Source organism: Amyelois transitella, chromosome 24, assembly GCF_032362555.1.
Source record: "Amyelois transitella isolate CPQ chromosome 24, ilAmyTran1.1, whole genome shotgun sequence".
NCBI lineage: Eukaryota > Metazoa > Arthropoda > Insecta > Lepidoptera > Pyralidae > Amyelois > Amyelois transitella.
The window spans coordinates 4,410,021-4,428,376 of record NC_083527.1 but is presented as its reverse complement, the minus strand read 5'-3'; the positions used below and the strand labels follow the sequence as shown (position 1 = coordinate 4,428,376).

At 37.2% G+C, this 18,356-nt stretch overlaps 1 protein-coding gene across 1 annotated transcript; it reads right to left on the bottom strand.

The window, feature by feature from the left end:
• Positions 1-349: 349 nt before the first annotated feature.
• On the bottom strand, positions 350-17,992 carry LOC106135803 (protein tyrosine phosphatase domain-containing protein 1). Its single transcript, XM_060951201.1, has 12 exons — positions 17,839-17,992; positions 10,572-10,754; positions 7,992-8,072; positions 6,914-7,029; positions 6,302-6,424; positions 5,943-6,126; positions 5,369-5,489; positions 4,834-4,999; positions 4,279-4,421; positions 2,851-2,961; positions 1,801-1,938; positions 350-658 (listed from the first exon to the last, which is right to left on the bottom strand). The coding sequence occupies exons 1-12, from the start codon at positions 17,985-17,987 to the stop codon at positions 350-352; spliced, it is 1,824 nt and encodes a 607-aa protein (XP_060807184.1). The 5' UTR covers positions 17,988-17,992.
• Positions 17,993-18,356: the final 364 nt, after the last annotated feature.

Below are 18,356 nucleotides of genomic sequence, written 5' to 3'. Positions count from 1 at the left end.
TATCAGTTTCTTACACGATTTTTACCAATAAATATTATAATCAATGACCTGTAATGAATTGATTATTTAATTTTATGTACTACATAGGTATTTTCAACACCCTAATTTCTTTAACCTCACTGAAAAAAAAATTAAGCGCCATCTGTTGTAGAGTAGCGACTTTAGTCCATTATAATAATCTAAGGAGTCAAGGAGGCCATATTTATAATAATCGAACAAGAATCCAAGGACCATGAAGACTTTTCCAAATTGGTAACTTCAGAAAATAGCACTACTAGCACAAAACTACTAGTGACTTTAGTTTACCCTGACTTAGCTATTTACTATTTTCCGAAAAAAAAAACGTCAATCATTTCCAAGCCTTTATTTTAAACCTCCTTATCGGTACAACCACATCGGAATCGTCTTTACCCGCTTTCAACATATCTTTTTGGAGTTCCACTATCGTCCTTAGGAAAAAATTTACGACTTGACTGCAGGTTCCGTCGCGAAGTCTGGAGAAGTCCTTACGGGTTGGAAGACATCGTCCGCAGACCAACACGGTCTGGTGGGTGAGAGAAGCGATCAGACGTTTCAGAATATCAATTTTCTTAGTCGCCGCTAGAGGGCGTAAGCGAGTCACGAAGCGTAGTAGGTACTCAAGGAGCATTGCGTCTTCCTGAAAAAAAAAATAAGCTTGTACAAACATTATGATGATATCATAGTATGAAATCATGGATATGTGCTGTAGCCGCTCTTATGATTTACTGCAGTAATTTGTGTAAATTAAAATAAGTATGTATACATGGATTTTTTTTTCATTTAATTAAGTTGACCTAGGAAAATAAGTAAATGGTTTCCCTTTTGGGATTAACCAAACTTTATGGTACCTATCATAGACTAGTGTTAATCTTTGGTATCTGCAAACGATTATTCTCCGCCATGACCTAACCGCAAATCGAACCGTTCCAGACTTTCTTTTATGATCCACAATCTTCATCAACCATAGAACCTATTCTTCAATCATACGATGATATCAATTGTGCGTGGTCGTGGGGTTGGGCCTCCTTGTTATTTGCGGCTGAGGGGTCGATTTTTATTCATTTTGTTGATTTATGATGACAAACGACGACAACATTTTACCTTATGACGACTTAAGGTTATGATGACATATGGTTTTTGACACTGGAATAGAATAGAACCACTCTATATCTTTCCCATGAACGTCGTAAAAGCCGACTAAGGGATAGGCTTATAAACTTTCACTTAGGCTAACAAACTGTCACTATCTGAATCTCAGTTCCATGAATAAGCTATACAGCTGAACGTGGCTTTTCAGTCGTTTCAAGACTGTTCGCTCTGTCTACCCGCAACCACGATTTAGTGTGTAGGTATTTACTATATTGTGACTGATTCAATTTTACTGAAAAACCACATCGACAACGTCATTACGTTTGACGTTTTGTATTATAAAAAACATAGATACACATACATACATATGGCCACGTCTATATCCCTTGCGGGGTAGACAGAGCCAATAGTCTCTAAAAGACTGAATGGCCACGTTCAGCTATTTAGCTTAATGATAGAATTGCGATTCCATCAAATAGTGACAGGTTGCTAGCCCATCGCCTTAAAAAGAATCCCAAGTTTGTAAGCCTATCCCTTAGTTGCCTTTTACGACATCCATGGGAAAGAGATGGAGTGGTCCTATTCTTTTTTCTATTAGTACCGGGTCTCACAATTTATAAAAAAAAGTAAGTTTAATAGACAACAACGTGACTATATGTATGTGTATGTCATGGGTGGGTATAAGGATACCATTTTCAAAGCCACCAGACAAGCTTCCACGTTCTGCCCCCGCCCCACGATGGATGAGAGGTCGTCGCGGTTCAGCACGGGCGTCTTCAGGCCCTCCAGCCACTCGCATAGCAACCACGACAATACTGCTGGGTCCTCCTGAAAGTTGGAGAGGTTATCTTGACAACTGAAACTGACACCGGTGTCAAATTAAATTCACCTCATCGTCATCAATATTTCAGAACTTACTTCGAGGCTAACTCAATCAGTGTACCTAATTTGTCCCGTATATACCTATATCCATTGTTGAACGTAGGCCTTCCCAAATGATTTCTACCTTGTTCTGTTGAAGTCGACCAGACCTTAGTATGGCACGCGCGATGCCGTTTTATCGCGCGAATAACTATCGCTGTCCCGTTTTATGTCATAATAAAAAGCGAGACAGCTATAGTTTACCGCGCGATAAAAACGACGTCGCGCTTGCCATCCAACGTCCATCCTCATGTATTTGTCCGACATTAGTCAAATTATTTACTTTCTATGATTAAGGAATAGGTAGGTAGATTTTAAAGATTATAAAATTTTCCAATGCCGTGTGGTTCTCGGAACTTTAGAATAGGACTGTTCCATATCTTTCTCATGGATGCTTATGGATGTCGTAAAATGGGAATGAGGGAAAGGTTAGTGGGATTCCCTCATTCCCATTTTAAGTCTAGCAACCTGTCACTATTTGAATTTCAATTCCATGATTAAGCCATACAGCTGAACGAGGCGTTTAGTTATTTCAAGACTATTGGGTCTATCTGCTCCGCAAGGGATATAGACTTTATTATGTATAGGTATAGGTATGTATGTAAAAAGAAAAAAGAAAGAGGAAAATAGGCGTGATTTTATGTATCACGCCTATTTTCCTATAGGTATGTATGTAAAAATGTACTCGTATTCTCCAAATTTCTGTGTTGAGTTCTCGTAAAAGCCATCTTTTTACGTTTAAACCGATATGAATTTCTTATCATAGCTAGGTAAATGCACGTTGACTTTATATAGGAAGAAGGTGAAGGGATGTAATACCTCTTCGTCGATCCTGGCGATGGCCTCCCTCCTCTGGTTGATGTCCGTGCGCAGCTGCTTCATGTACGTCTGCCGCTCCTCTGGAAGACTGCGGTGGTCGACCACGAATGCCTAGTAAAACTCACATATTCTTCATCACATACATACATACATACATATGGTCACGTCTATATCCCTTGCGGGGTAGACAGAGCCAACAGTCTTGAAAAGACTGAATGGCCACGTTTAGCTATTTGGCTTAATTATAGAACTGAGATTCAAATAGTGACAGGTTGCTAGCCCATCGCCTAAAAGAGGAATCCTAAGTTTATAAACCTATCCCTTAGTCGCCTTTTACGACATCCATGGGAAAGAGATGGAGTGGTCCTATTCTTTTTTGTAATGGTGCCAGGAACCACACGGCACCATTACAAAAATAAATCACATACATTCATTCATGTTTTTTAATGTAGGTAGACAATGTGCATTCGTCCACGATTTAGATTTAAGAGATCTATATTTATTTGTAAATTGACGTCCGATGAAAATGCTGCAGTGTAGTTTGTTCCGCAGCTTCTTCTACACATGCGCTTTGGAAGCGGTAGTAGTTATAATTAGATTTTAGTTATGTGACGCCAATAAGTGATACCTTGTATCCAATTTTGAAAATAAATCTATTCTATTCTATTCACAACCTAATAGGCCTCCGTTTGTCTTAGTTTCGTTCTGTTTTATGGGGAAGGTGGAGATAAATTTGAAGCTTGAACGTCACGAATTCAGAATGAATGAATTCAGTGAAAAGATAGAAGAATTTGTGATGTGGTGCTGGAGAAGAATGGAGAAAATAAGTAGGATGGAAAGAATCACGAAGAATTCTAGAGAAGAGAAAAAAAAAACATTTTTTAAAAACGATAGAAAATAGAATAGGGAAAATGATAGGCCATTTAATCCGACATGACGATTTATTTAAACTATTGTAGAAGGAAAAATTAAGAGAAAGAGAGGAAGACCAAGAAAAAAAAATATTTTGATCAAATAAAGCAAAAACGCAAAAACAACATAAGTATCAGCTAGTAAAAAAAATTATCGAGAAAAGAGATGAACAGAAGGTCCACTTAACTCCACCGACCTAATCTCAGGAACTACTGGTTCGAATTGAAAAATTATTTTGCGTTGAATAGACCATTTATCGAGGAAGGCTTTAGGCTATATAACATCACGCTGCAACTATTAGGAGCGAAGAAATAAAAGAAAATGTGAAAAAAACGGGGAAAATTATTTATCCTTGGGGGCTTAAATGATGCCCAAAATAACTATTCCACGCGGACGAAGTCGCGGGCCCAGTTTTTATCTCATGAATTTGGTCAACTTATGACATTAAAGCAATACTAACGAGGATCCAATTGGGAACATGCTCAGATGATGATGAACAAGATATGAAACTCTTACCTCATACACGTGTATGGCGGGAATGGCGCCGTTGTTACAGGAGCTGCCGGTGATCCTGCTGACGGCCTCCAGGCTGCGGTCGATGTCCTCCTCCACTGGATCCCGCCATTCCACCATCGGCAGTGTGGCCACGGGCTCTGAAACTATGGACTTATCATTAACGTTGATTTTGCGACATAGCTTTTGCCCAAGCAAACTATATGGTCTATTCATGGATGGATGAGATAAATTTTTGCTTGCTTTATTATATTTAATGACTGATCATAAGGAAATATGTTTAATTCTACTATAAAGAAACTATAAAATAAAGTCTATTCTTTTAAAAAGCAGAAAAAGTAAGAGGGAGGTATTGAAAAGCAGAAGTGTCTACCTATTAACCTCATTTGAGCAAACGATTTGGCCTAACATCCAGGCTGGATAATATAAAGAGTCTTTAATTTGCAGAACAGTGTTCTTAAAATGGAACGTAGTTCAATTCATTCAATCCATTGATAGCTGGTCTTTTATTAAAATCTGGGTTGACGACAGCCTATCCACCTATTCCCCTAAAGGTACCTTCAGGAACTTCATCTGGCGTGGAAGGCTCGGGTTTCCTCGTCTGTTTCAGTCGGTACACGAGGAAGGACTTGTAAAAAGGTCGGTTCCTCACTCGGAAGTCCAAGCCCACGCTGGTGGTACAACCAGACAGTTTCAGTAGACGCTCGCAGATGCTGTATACAATCTGAAAGTTATGAACTTTGTTTAAAAAAGGATTAGAGATATCAATAATTCTTATCCGCGGAAATATATACCAGTTACGTTTTTTGGAAACCAATATTTAACCAAACTAGATTCGATTACACCTCGTTTACGGTCAAACTTGTTTGTTATGGTGTGGCTTTTCAGAAAATTCCGAATACTCAGTACTTCTCCGTATACTTGGACTAGTTATGTGCTTTTGTCATTTAGTCCACACCATGAGACAGAGTCGTTCCACCTTTACAACCCTAAAGAAACCAAGGAATCCGCATCTCTTTCCAAAAAACCGATCTAACTATTGCCAGAATCAGCTTCGCTCCCGGGGATAAAAAAAAAATATTTATTTGTTTACCTTAGGAATCTCTTTAAAAGCTCTCTCTTCAAGGCCATGTAAGGTTGCCTTCTGCCGGTACAAATGTTGACGGAGCGTAAACTCAGCTGTTTTGTGGTCTTTCGTAAGCATTATTGGCTCCCTAAAATTGATAAAATAAAAGTTATGAATCAGGTTTGTGGCGACATTACTAATGTCAATCATAACGAAGAAAATGACGCGCTCAGCCAATAGCAGCGAAGTGTCTAAATCGCGATTAAAAAGATTTCACGCTTTGGAGCATAAATACAACCTCCGACTCAACATTGTCTGTCGCGCGGTTCCCCAGGCATCACACCTAGCCTGGCTAAATAATTCTTAAATTTCACTGCACCATTGGCGTCCTGTGGATGTTATAAAGAGCCGGGTAATAACGGAAGAATTAACATCAAGGACGATTGTCAAGTTGCGAAAATGTGCTCCAATTCTGAGTACCGAATGGACTAAAGACGAAAAAGTCTGTGACAGGAGGTAATGTTCAAACTTTTGAGATCTGAGATCTGCCGACGTTCCTTTTTTATCAGATATACGATGATGGAGAAAGAAGTAGACTTACTTGGAGCTGAACATGACAGTCTGCGGCAGGAGGTAATGCTCAAACTGTTGGACGCAGAGGATCTGGCCCGAGGTCTGGACGGACCTGGGACGTTTCTTCCTCACGAGACGGATGGCGTCGTTGGCTCGCACACGGAGAGAGTAAACTAGGTAGCAGGCTATTAGCACGCCGGTTCGGCCTAAACCTGTAATTGAATATAGGTACACATTCTTGACTGGAAGAGATCCCTTCATGGGATAAGTCCGCCATTGCAAGGGATTTGTTTTCTTTTTTAACTATGTACTATTTTTCTTGTTACTGTGTAAATTTCTATGCAATAAAGATATTACAAACAAACAAACAAACAAACATTAAATTACCTGCGTGACAGTGGATAGCAACTCTTCCCTCCTGAATAGCGAAGGACAAAACTTTAGCCATGTCGACCAGCCCGCTGAGGCTCGCTTCTCCGTAGTCAGGCCACGCGAAGTTGTAGTAGTAAACTGGTAATTACAACATAATTACAACGTAATTACAACTATGTATTAAAAAGGGTCTTTGCTCCCGTGGGAATTTCCCGAAATCTATCGTAACCGATTGTCTGTGTTTGTGTTCTATTCATCGAAATAAGTGTTATTTTTTTATAACTATCTTTACTGAGATAGTTCACGACCCTCAGTAATGAGGTTTACGACGCAAGAAGAAGACTGATATTATAAAGCTGAAGAGTTTGTTTGTTTGAACACGCTAATTTCAGGAACTACCTACTGGTTTGAATTGAAAAATTATTTTTGTATTGAAAAGACCATTTATATAATGTTTATAGAGCGATATTTATTCGCGCGATTAAAACGGCGTCGCGCATGCCATGCTACGAGGGCTGCTTTAAATTAAGGGAATCACGCCTCTTTCCCGGAGGGGTAGGCAGAGACTACCTCTTTCCACTTGCCACGATCTCTGCATACTTCCTTCGCTTCATTCATCCTACTTACTATCATTAGCCATAAACACATTGGGATCGTATGTGAAGCCTGATTTGGAGAGCGGAGGGCCACAGCTAGCATGCTCGCCCGGCGTCTGAAGGTTGATCACCGTTCTGATACCCCAACTGAAACAATTCGTATTTTTATTTATGTATCCGAACCGAAACCGCCGAGCTTGTATGAAGAGAGTTATGAATGTGGACGAAGCGAAAGAAGTATGCAGAGATCGTGGCAAGTGGAAAGAGGTAGTCTCTGCCTACCCCTCCGGGAAAGAGGCGTGATTTTATGTATGTATGTATGTATGTATCCGAACGCATAACAAGGTTGATGAACAATGTTTTTCTTAAAAAAAATTGTGCCTTACGAAATTGAAAAAGGAAGTATTATTGTGCAATTGATTATTTCAAAGCTTTGAAAAGATATCGCATTATTTAAATCACTCTTGGAATAAGCAGCGTCGGCACATCATTGTCCCTCGACAATGATTCATAGCTAAGGTGGTGGGTGGTTGTTTTTAAAAACTAAAATCTCAGAGCCTCAGGTTTATTTGCTTCAAATAGGTTTTATAGGATTAATAGCTAATCTATTCTATACTATCAAAACGAGCAATATTTGTAAAATTGCTTTTCTCTATATGATACACATACATACATAAAATCACGTCTTTTTTCCGGAGGGGTAGGCAAAGACTACATCTTTCCACTTGCCACGATCTCTGCATACTTCCTTCGCCTCATACACATTCATAACTCTCTTCTTGCAAGCTCGGCTTCTCTTGACCTGACCCTTTGCCAGGACATCCTTAATTTGATCAAGATACGTTGAAATAATGTCTACGATAATTGTTTTTCTGATGTCATTAGAAGCAGTTAAAAAAACACGGGTCGCCCAGGAACCGTAATACGAAAATCTGCTAAATTAGAACAGGTGTAAGACTTAAAAGACTGTTGGCTCTGTCTCCCCGCAAGGGATATAGACGTGACCATATGTATGCATGTGTATATGTGTAGAACAGTTGACATTATTACGTTTGTACGAGTGTTAGCAATGTTAGCATACAAGTTAAGCAATAACAAGTTTATATTACCTGTGGAACTGCTGTATGATGTTCCTGGCCGCAATGCTGGCGGTGCTGGGCCGCGCCATCGCCAGGATGTCATCTGTGATCCTGGATCAAACGTCATGTCACGTTCATGTGAATTGAAGTAATTCCATATCTATCTTCTAAATAAATATCATTTATCTGTTTGCTATTTTCTAAAAGTTGACTCGTAGAGAATGCTATTAGCATGAAGTTCACCTATTAGGCTTACTTTTACCTTTAAGGTTCAATAAAGTTTTAAATAAATAGGAAATCATTATTTCAATTTCAATTGATATATGGAATTAAAGATATTTTTCTCAACAATGCTGAACGTGGCCTTTAAGTTTTTTTTAAGTCTGTTGGCTCTGTCTACCCTATCTATAGACGTGATATTTGGTATGTTCTCAACAATGAAATGTATTGTGAGCAGGACTCACGCCCGCTGACACGACTGCTTGCATGAAGAGAGTTATGGATGTGAACTAGACGACAAAGACTACCTTTTCGCTTACGGAACGGCACTGTGCTCTACTTTGAGATTTTCAGTTTCAGACGAGGCGTTTTAACCTAAAATGTCGCAAGATGGAGCTAATTAAATTTAAATCGCGCTATGGTTTGACAGTAAGACAAATGTATATTGTTGGCAGATCATAGAACTACCTTCTTCTTCTTCTTATCGTATTTTTGTAGCTGTCATATGGAATTGCTGTTCCTAAAATACAGCATTTAATATGCTATTACATACAATACACTACATGTACAATGTTATTAATAGATGGAATACTTAATATTATGCCTTGAAAAGAGAGCGCCAGCGGCTCCGCTCTCATAAAACGAAATATCCCTTTACCTTCTTTTCCCGCGGGAATCGTGGGAAATTTCAACGATCTTACTCTACCGGCAACCAAGCTTTGATTTATTATTCATTATTTTTATAGATTAATTCTCTTTTCTTCTAGCTTTAGTCCTGATAACATCCTCACTTCTATATCCACAGTTATTTTCTTTACCATAGACATTCTACTTCCTCCTGCTGTCAGTCTCGGTTACATTCTCACCTTTCTGGGACATTTTGGATAATGATAAAACTTTTTTAAGGCGGAGTTATGTAGACTTAATGTAGGAACGACCTTCTAAATAGATGATATGAATGTCCTTTTATGAATTTAACTTATAATGAGCTCTATTTAACTAACATGGAACTTCCACTAGAAAGCACGCATGCAAGCAACTTGCATTCAGATAATTACGAGTCTGCATTGGAAAAGAAATGCTTTCTAATTATAATAAGGAAGCAAGTCACGCGAACAAGCAGTTTAACATATTTTATTCAAGAAGGCCGCATGCAGTGGGTGACATTACGGGAGGTTGTTTTATGCAGGTATGATTGTTTGCCGCGCGCTTCATTGAATATTACTTACATTAGTTTGAGTGCTTACTGATGCTCTTACGGTGAGGGAAATCGCGAGGAAACCTATGCACATTTAGGCCATTGAATGGGTAAATGATCAAATATGAAGTTCCGTGCAATGCGGATGGTCAGGTGGGAGTCGCTTCGTATGAAAACCTGCCTAACCCAATTCAGGATCCGTGGTCAAAAGCTCCTCTTTATAGTGGCAACATTTAACCGGGACTTAAACCAAGGAGTATCTACAGGATTAAAGCATTAAGGCTCTTTTAGGAATCAGCCCGAAATATATTTTTTTTTTATATTGTGTAGCAATATTTTTACCATTTTGTACAAAAGAGGTTACTTAATAATGGAAAAACGTATTCGTAAAATCACATTTACAGTTATGAGTAAATGGAAAATGTAGTATTTTTACGAAGAAGTAAATTAAAGAATAATTAATGAGGTGTACGCCGGGTACGCGTGCTCGTAGAAACAAAAGGCCACGGTTGTTACTGGTAAAGGTTATATTGAGACCTACTAATCAATTAATAGTAAAAGGCCACATATATATACTACTTATACCATTAATTTTTATTATGGATTTGTTTTAAATATTTATTATGGATTTTCTGACGGTCACGGAACACCGCTCAGTTGCACAGGTACTGGTTTATAAATCATTATATTGTTTACTAGCTTTTCCCGCGACTTCGTCCGCGTGGAATAGTTGTTATGCGCATCATTGAAGCCCTGAAGAATAATTTTCCCCGATTTTTTTTCACATTTTCCATTAATTCCTCGCTCCTAATAGTTGCAGCGTAATGATATATAGTATATCCTAAAGCCTTCCTCGATAAATGGTCTATTCGACACTAAAATAATTTTTAATTCGAACCAGTAGTTCCTGAGATTAGCGCGTTCAAACAAACAAACAACCAAACTAACTCTTCAGCTTTATAATATTAGTATATGGCAAAGGAAAATTATGATTAATGTAAATGATGTGAATGACGTCAAATGACTTCCACAATCTGCGCGGGGATTAAGATTACGCACACACTAACTTTATGTTTTTTTCTTCCTACCAGCCAGACCAACAAAGATCTTACAGTATATGAACGTTCTTATTCCCTTAGTCGCCTGTTACGATAAATTTAAATAACTTTAATTACACGGTACCAAGTACTCACCAACTAGAATACAGCCCTTGTATAGCGGCCGGTGCTTTTGGTGGTAATTCATACTGGCACCTGTTTCCACCACAGAACAAAGCACACTGCAGCGCCTCAGGGGTGCTCGTGCGGAGACGCTCTCCCAGCGAGCTGTACAGGGCCGGAGGGGGGTGGTTGATGCGGCGGCGGGACTCCCGACTTCTGCAATAATTTTTTTTTTTAAACTCTGCCAAGCTCTTTGGAAACAAATAAAAAAAAAGAAATGTTTTTTGGCCAGCATTTTGAGCACGTCGATCTGGCTTTGAAGATCTATCGATCCTTATCAGATATTAAATATGGCAATTGACACCCAGTCATTATTTAATATCATCCTGATAATGATAAAGACTGAAACAGCTATTAGGAATTTTTATTTTAGTTCTAACCGCGGTCATGTACCAACGACTCTTCTCTGAGTTATGTACATTAGTTTGAGTGCTAACCGATGCTTTTACGGCGGAGGAAAAAAACACATTAAACATCGTGTGGAATCTACACATTCTAGCAACTGGAAATGTACCAGTATATACCATAAAACAATATAAATTAGGTTTCCCTGCAATGGTCAGACGGAAGTCACAGGTGGTCACAGACGTAAACCAGACTCTTCTTCAGAGAAGCCAGGACGCAACTTAGTCTCACAACAGTATGATGATAATGATTTCAGATCACTATTCCTAGAACACATGTAGCCAACTTACCTGTCAAGAAAATGAAACCGGCGAAAATTCACGAAATTAATACTAGACTTGCGCCTGTCTTTGTTCATCATTGCAATGAAGTAACAATAGTTAATTCACTATTTTTATAACAAAGCGATTCACAGTTAAAGGAACGGATAATTACGCAATCAACATACAAAATACATTAAAGGGTAGTGGTTTGCATTTGGAGGCTCTTTTTATACTGTGCCAGTAAATGAACGAAAGTAAAAACATTAAAGTAAACAAAAACAAAACAAACATTAGTTTTATACCGACAGCATATTGTGCATAAAATTTTATAGAGTATATTTATTTTTTGTTTAAAACTTTGCATAAAGTGAGTTATAGATGTGATGAAGCGAAAGAAGCATGCAGAGATCGTGGCAAGTGGAAAGATGTAGTCGCTGCCCTTTCCAGGTAGGAGGTGTGATTTTAAGTATGTGTATGTAGCGACATCTCTACGCCACAAGTCACAAAAACATAAATCAAAACATCGAAAAGTCTAAATCGCGCAAACAAAGATTTCACGGATTTTACCATATATACAACCTTCGACACAACATCGTCGAGCCGCGGTTCCCCAGGCATAACATCACACTTCAGTAGAATGAGAATAAATATTATTCAAAAGAATACAGGTTTTTGCCGACCGTAAAACAATTAAGGTGATGGTTGACGACGGGGCCCAAGTGTCAGTAATAACTTTGATAGCACGCAACTAAACTGCTTGTACTGTATATACTTGGCACCTTTACTATATGTGTGATAAAGCTTAAAAATGCTTTGAAGGCTAACAAAATTTTAACTTGTGATTGGGATATAAAGCAGGAGCGATAACTCGGGCTCGACAGCTACCATAAGAGTTCTTTCGCAAGGCTGGGTGTTGTCAGGGGAATTAAGGCGGCTCTGACGAGGTTGATATCAATCCGCAGAAACTTTGCTTGCACAATGAAGACTCTTCGCTGCTATTGGTTGAAAACGTATCGTTCTTCGCTGTGATTGGCTGACGTTGGTGATGTTGCCACAGGAGTCTTAAGATGACTTCCAATATCTTTAGATTCGCCTATTAACGAGATTGTGTACGTTCAGCGGGATTCAATGCTTTTCGTTTAAATCTTTACTTCCCAGTTTTATCCAGTGATCGTGCATGTCCATATAGAGTCTAAATCGCGCAAGCAAAGTTTCCACGGATTGAAGTATAAATATAACCTCCGACTGAACATTCTCGACGCCGCGGATACTTTAAACATCTAGCCTGGCGGACGATCTTCTCTCTGGTGGAAGTCTAGACCGAAAGTCACTTCTATAACAAAGCCTATTAGTTCTATGACCAAACTATAGTACGCCTACTAAAAATACCAAAATAAATACTTGGAGCAGCACCGTGACGTCAGATAATCCTTTAACAATGAAAGCTATTAGTACGTAACTGCTTACAAGCACGATACGTGTACTGGGTACTTTACATATTGATGATATGTATGGTGTCTGCGGATTCGTTCGCGTATTTTATAGCCTTTTTTGCTTCTAGTCATCATCATACCTGGCGGTTTGCACATCGGATCAGTGCTTATTGCCTAAGTTACCTTTTATGACATCGACTGGCGAGAACTACTTAGAGTGACCCATAGAAATAGACATTTTAAATTTCTATTGAGCCCTCGGGCGATCCTATACGAGTTCAAATATTCCGGGAAAGGAATCATACGGCACTACCGATTAACATAGCAGGCTGAAGGATGCCCTACATGATAAATGAGTTAGAGAAAGCGAACAGTCTCAAAAAGGCTGAAGACCATGTTAGCTGGATGGTCAAAGATGGAATTGAGATTCAGATAGTGAAAGAAAAAAAGGGTGCCCTTGAATTAGTTTCAAAACTTTGCTCCTATTTACTTCGCCAAACTGTATTGACCTATACTTGTAATGCAAAAATATGTATCGTTTTTAACCTTTCTAATTGACGTTTTTGCGATTTACACCCAGTGATACTACACGGAGTTAGTTTTAAGTGTGACTTGTCGATTGTCGGCTATGCCGTCCATTTCTTGGCTATGAAAACATTATTAATATATCTGGCTGTAATCAGTAAATGACATTATCGTTACAATTTGACGTGACACAAATATTGACAGCGGTGATTTATCTGTCCTTTAGTTATTTTGTAATTATGTATGTATCTTTTCTTTTATTTAATTTATTCAAAATCAACACAGTATAAGTACTTTTTTTACAAGTTGACAGTCACTCATTCATAAACTATTAAGCTATATCTTCGATAAATTATAAAAAAAAGCCATATACAAGTTTTCATTCGTTCCGAACGTATCAAACACATAACTTAAATTGTGTTTTTTTTTCAATAAGTAGGTACCTGATGAACTTAGGTATGCACTGCCAACTCTTTGTTTTGTTACTTCTGTTTTGTATCACCTAATTATTGATTGTTACCTAAGTGTATCTCATAATGTACCTTTAAAAGCCATCAATAAAAACAAGGTAGACGTAATAAAAGATTGGACTAGTAATAAAATTGAACATAATAAAAATTCGAAAATAATTATCAGCTGATCGCTTTATTTTTAATCTAAGGTTGATCGCCATATGTGAAATCAATTTTTTTACAGATTCACCACACAGTTGGTAATTATAGTTCGATTTTATGAGCCGATTCGATCCTGTACGCATTATACCCCCTTTCCATTATATGCTGTAGGTATAGTTTATTGCAACTTTGTACTTGACGCAATATTTATATATTCTTGTGAATAATTCATTGTAACCAAGAAGTGCTTGGAATAGAAAACATCACGTGTAACTAAATATAGACCTGGTTAATTTTATATTCAAATCCTTAGCCATGTAAGTTATTCCATATAGCGGTTGCAGTGCAATATAGTTTACAGTTTCATGCTTAGGGCATATAGAGGGATAAGATTAAACATGAAATCGATTAGGTACTCGTGTGTACCCTGCATACACATTATATTATAAATTATAATATCTTGTTGGCACAGGTATTTCTTGTAAAGTTACAAACTTTGTTTTATTACCGTTACTTACAATAAAATTTAACAATAAAATTTAAACATTTTAAAGCATAATTACTTTTGTATTTTAATATTTTAATCTACTGTTATATTAATTAACACAAACTTTTGGGATTTATACTGTTTATTTCGAAATTGGCGCCATTTTACCCAATAAAAATAATTTACAACCATTCAAATATATTCGTGACGTGAAAATAGTTAAGTAAATCGCGGCAAAGCAACGCGACACATTATTATTAATAGCCATTTCCGTCCAGAAACCAAAGTGACCTATATTTTTCTTAATTTTAAACCACTGCGTGTTCCAACGTTCCATATTTACAATTTATAAATTATACAGTGAAGGATTAAGGTTGTACCTATTTTGAAAAATATAAGTTGGCGAATGGTGTTGTCATTTCTTTTTTTGACACGTGTCTCGCTGGATTCAGTTTGCATTTTACCTTAAGAGGAGAAATGAGAGAACTGACATGGATCACAAAAGTATTCATTACATAATTTTATTTATTTATAACATTATAAAAAGTCATTTTAAAAGATGTAAAGAGCAAATTAAAGCCTATCATTTTCAATGAGTCGACTAACCGTGATGTAGATACCTACTTAATCAAAAGATTATTTTGTTTTTGAAGTCGGTTAAATTTCTTCAATATTCTCCTAAGTGTAACAAACACTTTCCTGAAAACCGCATCAAAATCGGTTCAGCGAAACGCGAGATAATAGCGGACAAACATATATATTTATTTTTGAAGGCGGTTAAAAGGGGCCTTTATCGCTTTTATCGTTGAAATGTATTATTCCAAAAGAGAATGGTTACGAACAACACAAAGAGTTGTGCACTTGCAACCCCTTGCTACGTCCCTGTCGTATTTTGTATTACGTACAAAAAGGTTGTCACGCGAAGAGTTGCGTGTTTTTATTGCCAGATGACAAAATGTGGTATAAGGGACGAGCGGAGCGGGTTAAAAAAAATTAAACATAAGCATATTTTTTTTTGATTTTTTTTTTCAAATTTTCCACATTAGACATTTACTGTTTGGTTAAAATACCTACCTCAAGGGGAAAATGTATTTACAAGATTATTTTTATTTTTTAAGGATTTTTATTCTTAAAGATTACTAATTCAAATATTTTATATTCCTACATTGAGATAATAAAGATATATAGATAATAGTAGAATATCGTATATTGCACATAAATTATAACCCATAGAACTTATTGTAAACTTATACTTAGGTGATGTTCAAATGAAATACCTAGAAGAAAAACTAAAATTATCCTCAATACAAAGTCAATTAGAAGAGAATGTGAAATACTCCTTATTAACGTAAAGCGTAAAAACGTACCTAGATATGTTTTATTTTTATACAAGGCGCATTTTTCTGTATTGCATGCATTAAGTATTTCTGCATTTAACATACCTACCTAAGTCTATTAGGTCTATGTCATTTCATTGCGCCATATTCCGCACCCCAACAAATAATGTAAAATTATAGGACTGCGGGCAATACAGTTTTGTTTTAATGCCTTTGTTTATATTTTGTGGGTACAGCGACCGTTATAATGATAATTTGTTATTAGAGAGTTTGGTGCATGGTAAATATATATTATGTGCATAGTAAGAATATATCAAATCTTAGAAGCAAACTTGAAATTTGGTCATCATCATTTCAGCCGTAGATGAAACGTCCACTGCTGAATGTAGTCCTCCCCCAAATGACTTCCACTTTGCTCTGTAGGAGGCGACCTGCATCCAACGTTTCCCCGAGGACTTTACCAGATCATCAGTCCATCGAAATTTGGACGGCAGCTTATATATTATCACGTAGTGCTGAGATAAAAAAGGATTTCTCAAAATTAAACCCCTAAAAGGCACCCCTTTTAGGGGTTTTTCACCAAAAATATGATTTTTTTCATTATACAGCTGATCGTGGCCTTTCAGTCTTTGCTAAACTGTTCTACCCCGCAAGAGATAATAGACGTGACTATATTCATATGTATGTATGAGCACGTAAACTAAGTCATTAAATCCAATAATAGATTCAATTTTTCAAACAATATTATTAGATTAATGACCTTTTATAAGTTAATAATAGATACGTACACATCAAAGAGGAAAGCATAGAATATTTAATACTCTATCTATCGACCATCTGTCTGTCCTAATAGCCATACATGCGTACGTATTATTTATTTATTAGAAGGCCTATGTATATGGCATATAGTGATAGCGTCCCTGCCCTTTGAACTGAACCAAGCTACAGCTGATACGTCATCCGTTAAGGCAAAAATTAACGCGGGTTTCCAGAGTCTACCCTGTTGCTTGACTTTGTCCGCTTAAAATCTCTTCCACTTTTTTCTTATTCCACTGTCTAAAATATATAAAGTTTCATGAAAATCCGTTCAGTATTTTTGCATGAAAAAGTAACAAAACACACAATTTTCGCATTTATAGTAGGAATAGTAAATTTTTGAATAGAAAAATTTGGGCTGCCATAGAAATCGAGAAAATATTATTTTTCTAATTTTTTACTATATAAAATTATTCTGATGTTTAAGCGTAGGTTACTGAAAGTCTACTTTTAGGAGGCCTCAGAGGTAACTATTGTAGACTATTATCATAGGAACTACTATCCTAATAACACGAAGTATTTGTTTTTAAACATCCAAGGTAACTAGCTAGCTAAACATATACCATTTATTTATAAATATTTATTTTTTTCATTCTATAGAGGTCAATCAACAAAACAGTTACAATACGACGTGATAACTGACTTACATTTCAACAAACACCTTAACACTTCAAAGGTTTAGCTTGACCCGTACTGACCTAATTATAATTATCTGAAAGTTTGATCAAAACAAGTGACTGAGCTTACAAGCTCACACGTTACCTTGTAGTTGCTCAAAAAAACTTCTTGCGGCTGCGTAGCGTGACGTGAGACGATATGTAAAGGCAAGGTTTATTTATATTAAGACCAAATAATTTGACGGCCTCTGTGGCGCAGCGGTAGTACGCTTGCCTGTGACACCGGGGGTCCCGGGTTCGAATCCCGGCCAGGGCATGATGAGAAAAGAACTTTTTCTGATTGGCCTGGGTTTTGGATGTTTATCTATATAAGTATTTATTATAAAATATAGTATCGTTGAGTTAGTATCTCGTAACACAAGTGTCAAACTTACTTCGAGGCTAACTCAATCTGTGTAATTTGTCCCGTATATATTTATTTATTTATTTATTTTATATTTTAATGGTTTCGGTATGAAACCTTGCGCGATACAAGGTCCCGATTCTCCGTGGTACCGTAGTGTATACCTTATGTAATTAATTCATTAATGTTTAATTCTTGCCTTATTATGATTAAAATGTCTCATCAAAGACCAATTATTTTAACTGAGGATACCGAAAACCGGACCAAATGGAGAGAGAAAATCGCAAGGTGCATAGGTTAGAAAAAGAGAATGTAAATTAATTTTGAATTTAAATCTTACCTTGCGGAAGTCTTCCCGTTGACCGCGGCGTGCTCCGGCGCCACTCTCCTGCGCACCCTGCGCCTGCACAGCCGCGCACACACGCCGCGCGCGCATCCCAGACGCTCCCATATCGGACGGGGCTCGCCCGCGACTCCATCCCCGTTCATTGTTTGTTTGACATTATTTTGGGGTGTTAGCGGCAGAATTTGTTTAGTACTTGAAAGTAATGCCTCGACTTCTTAATTCCTTATATTATGACATTCGTTGGAATTAATTATTTATTCAACATTTTCTTTCATTTATTACGAATATAAGAAAATTTAAAATAAAAGAGAATCTTTATTTAAATCTTGACGGCAAGATTTAAATAAAGAAATTTTAATGACAAAAATAGAATAATTTTTGTCCTTTAAAATTTCTATTGGTCTTAATAAGTTATAGGCGGAATCGATAGCAACAGCGGTGTACACGTACTTAATTAGATCAACTCATAAAAGAATTACGAATAATGATACTTTACTGCCAAGATCGATAAA

Coding starts and splice junctions, on each gene's coding strand:
- LOC106135803 (XM_060951201.1), bottom strand. CDS start 17,987: ATGAACGGGGATGGAGTCGCGGGCGAGCCCCGTCCGATATGGGAGCGT. Junction 6,127..6,301: donor TGCTATCCACTGTCACGCAG/GTAATTTAATGT, acceptor ATTCAATTACAG/GTTTAGGCCGAACCGGCGTG. Junction 4,422..4,833: donor GCCAGATGAAGTTCCTGAAG/GTACCTTTAGGG, acceptor ATAAGTCCATAG/TTTCAGAGCCCGTGGCCACA.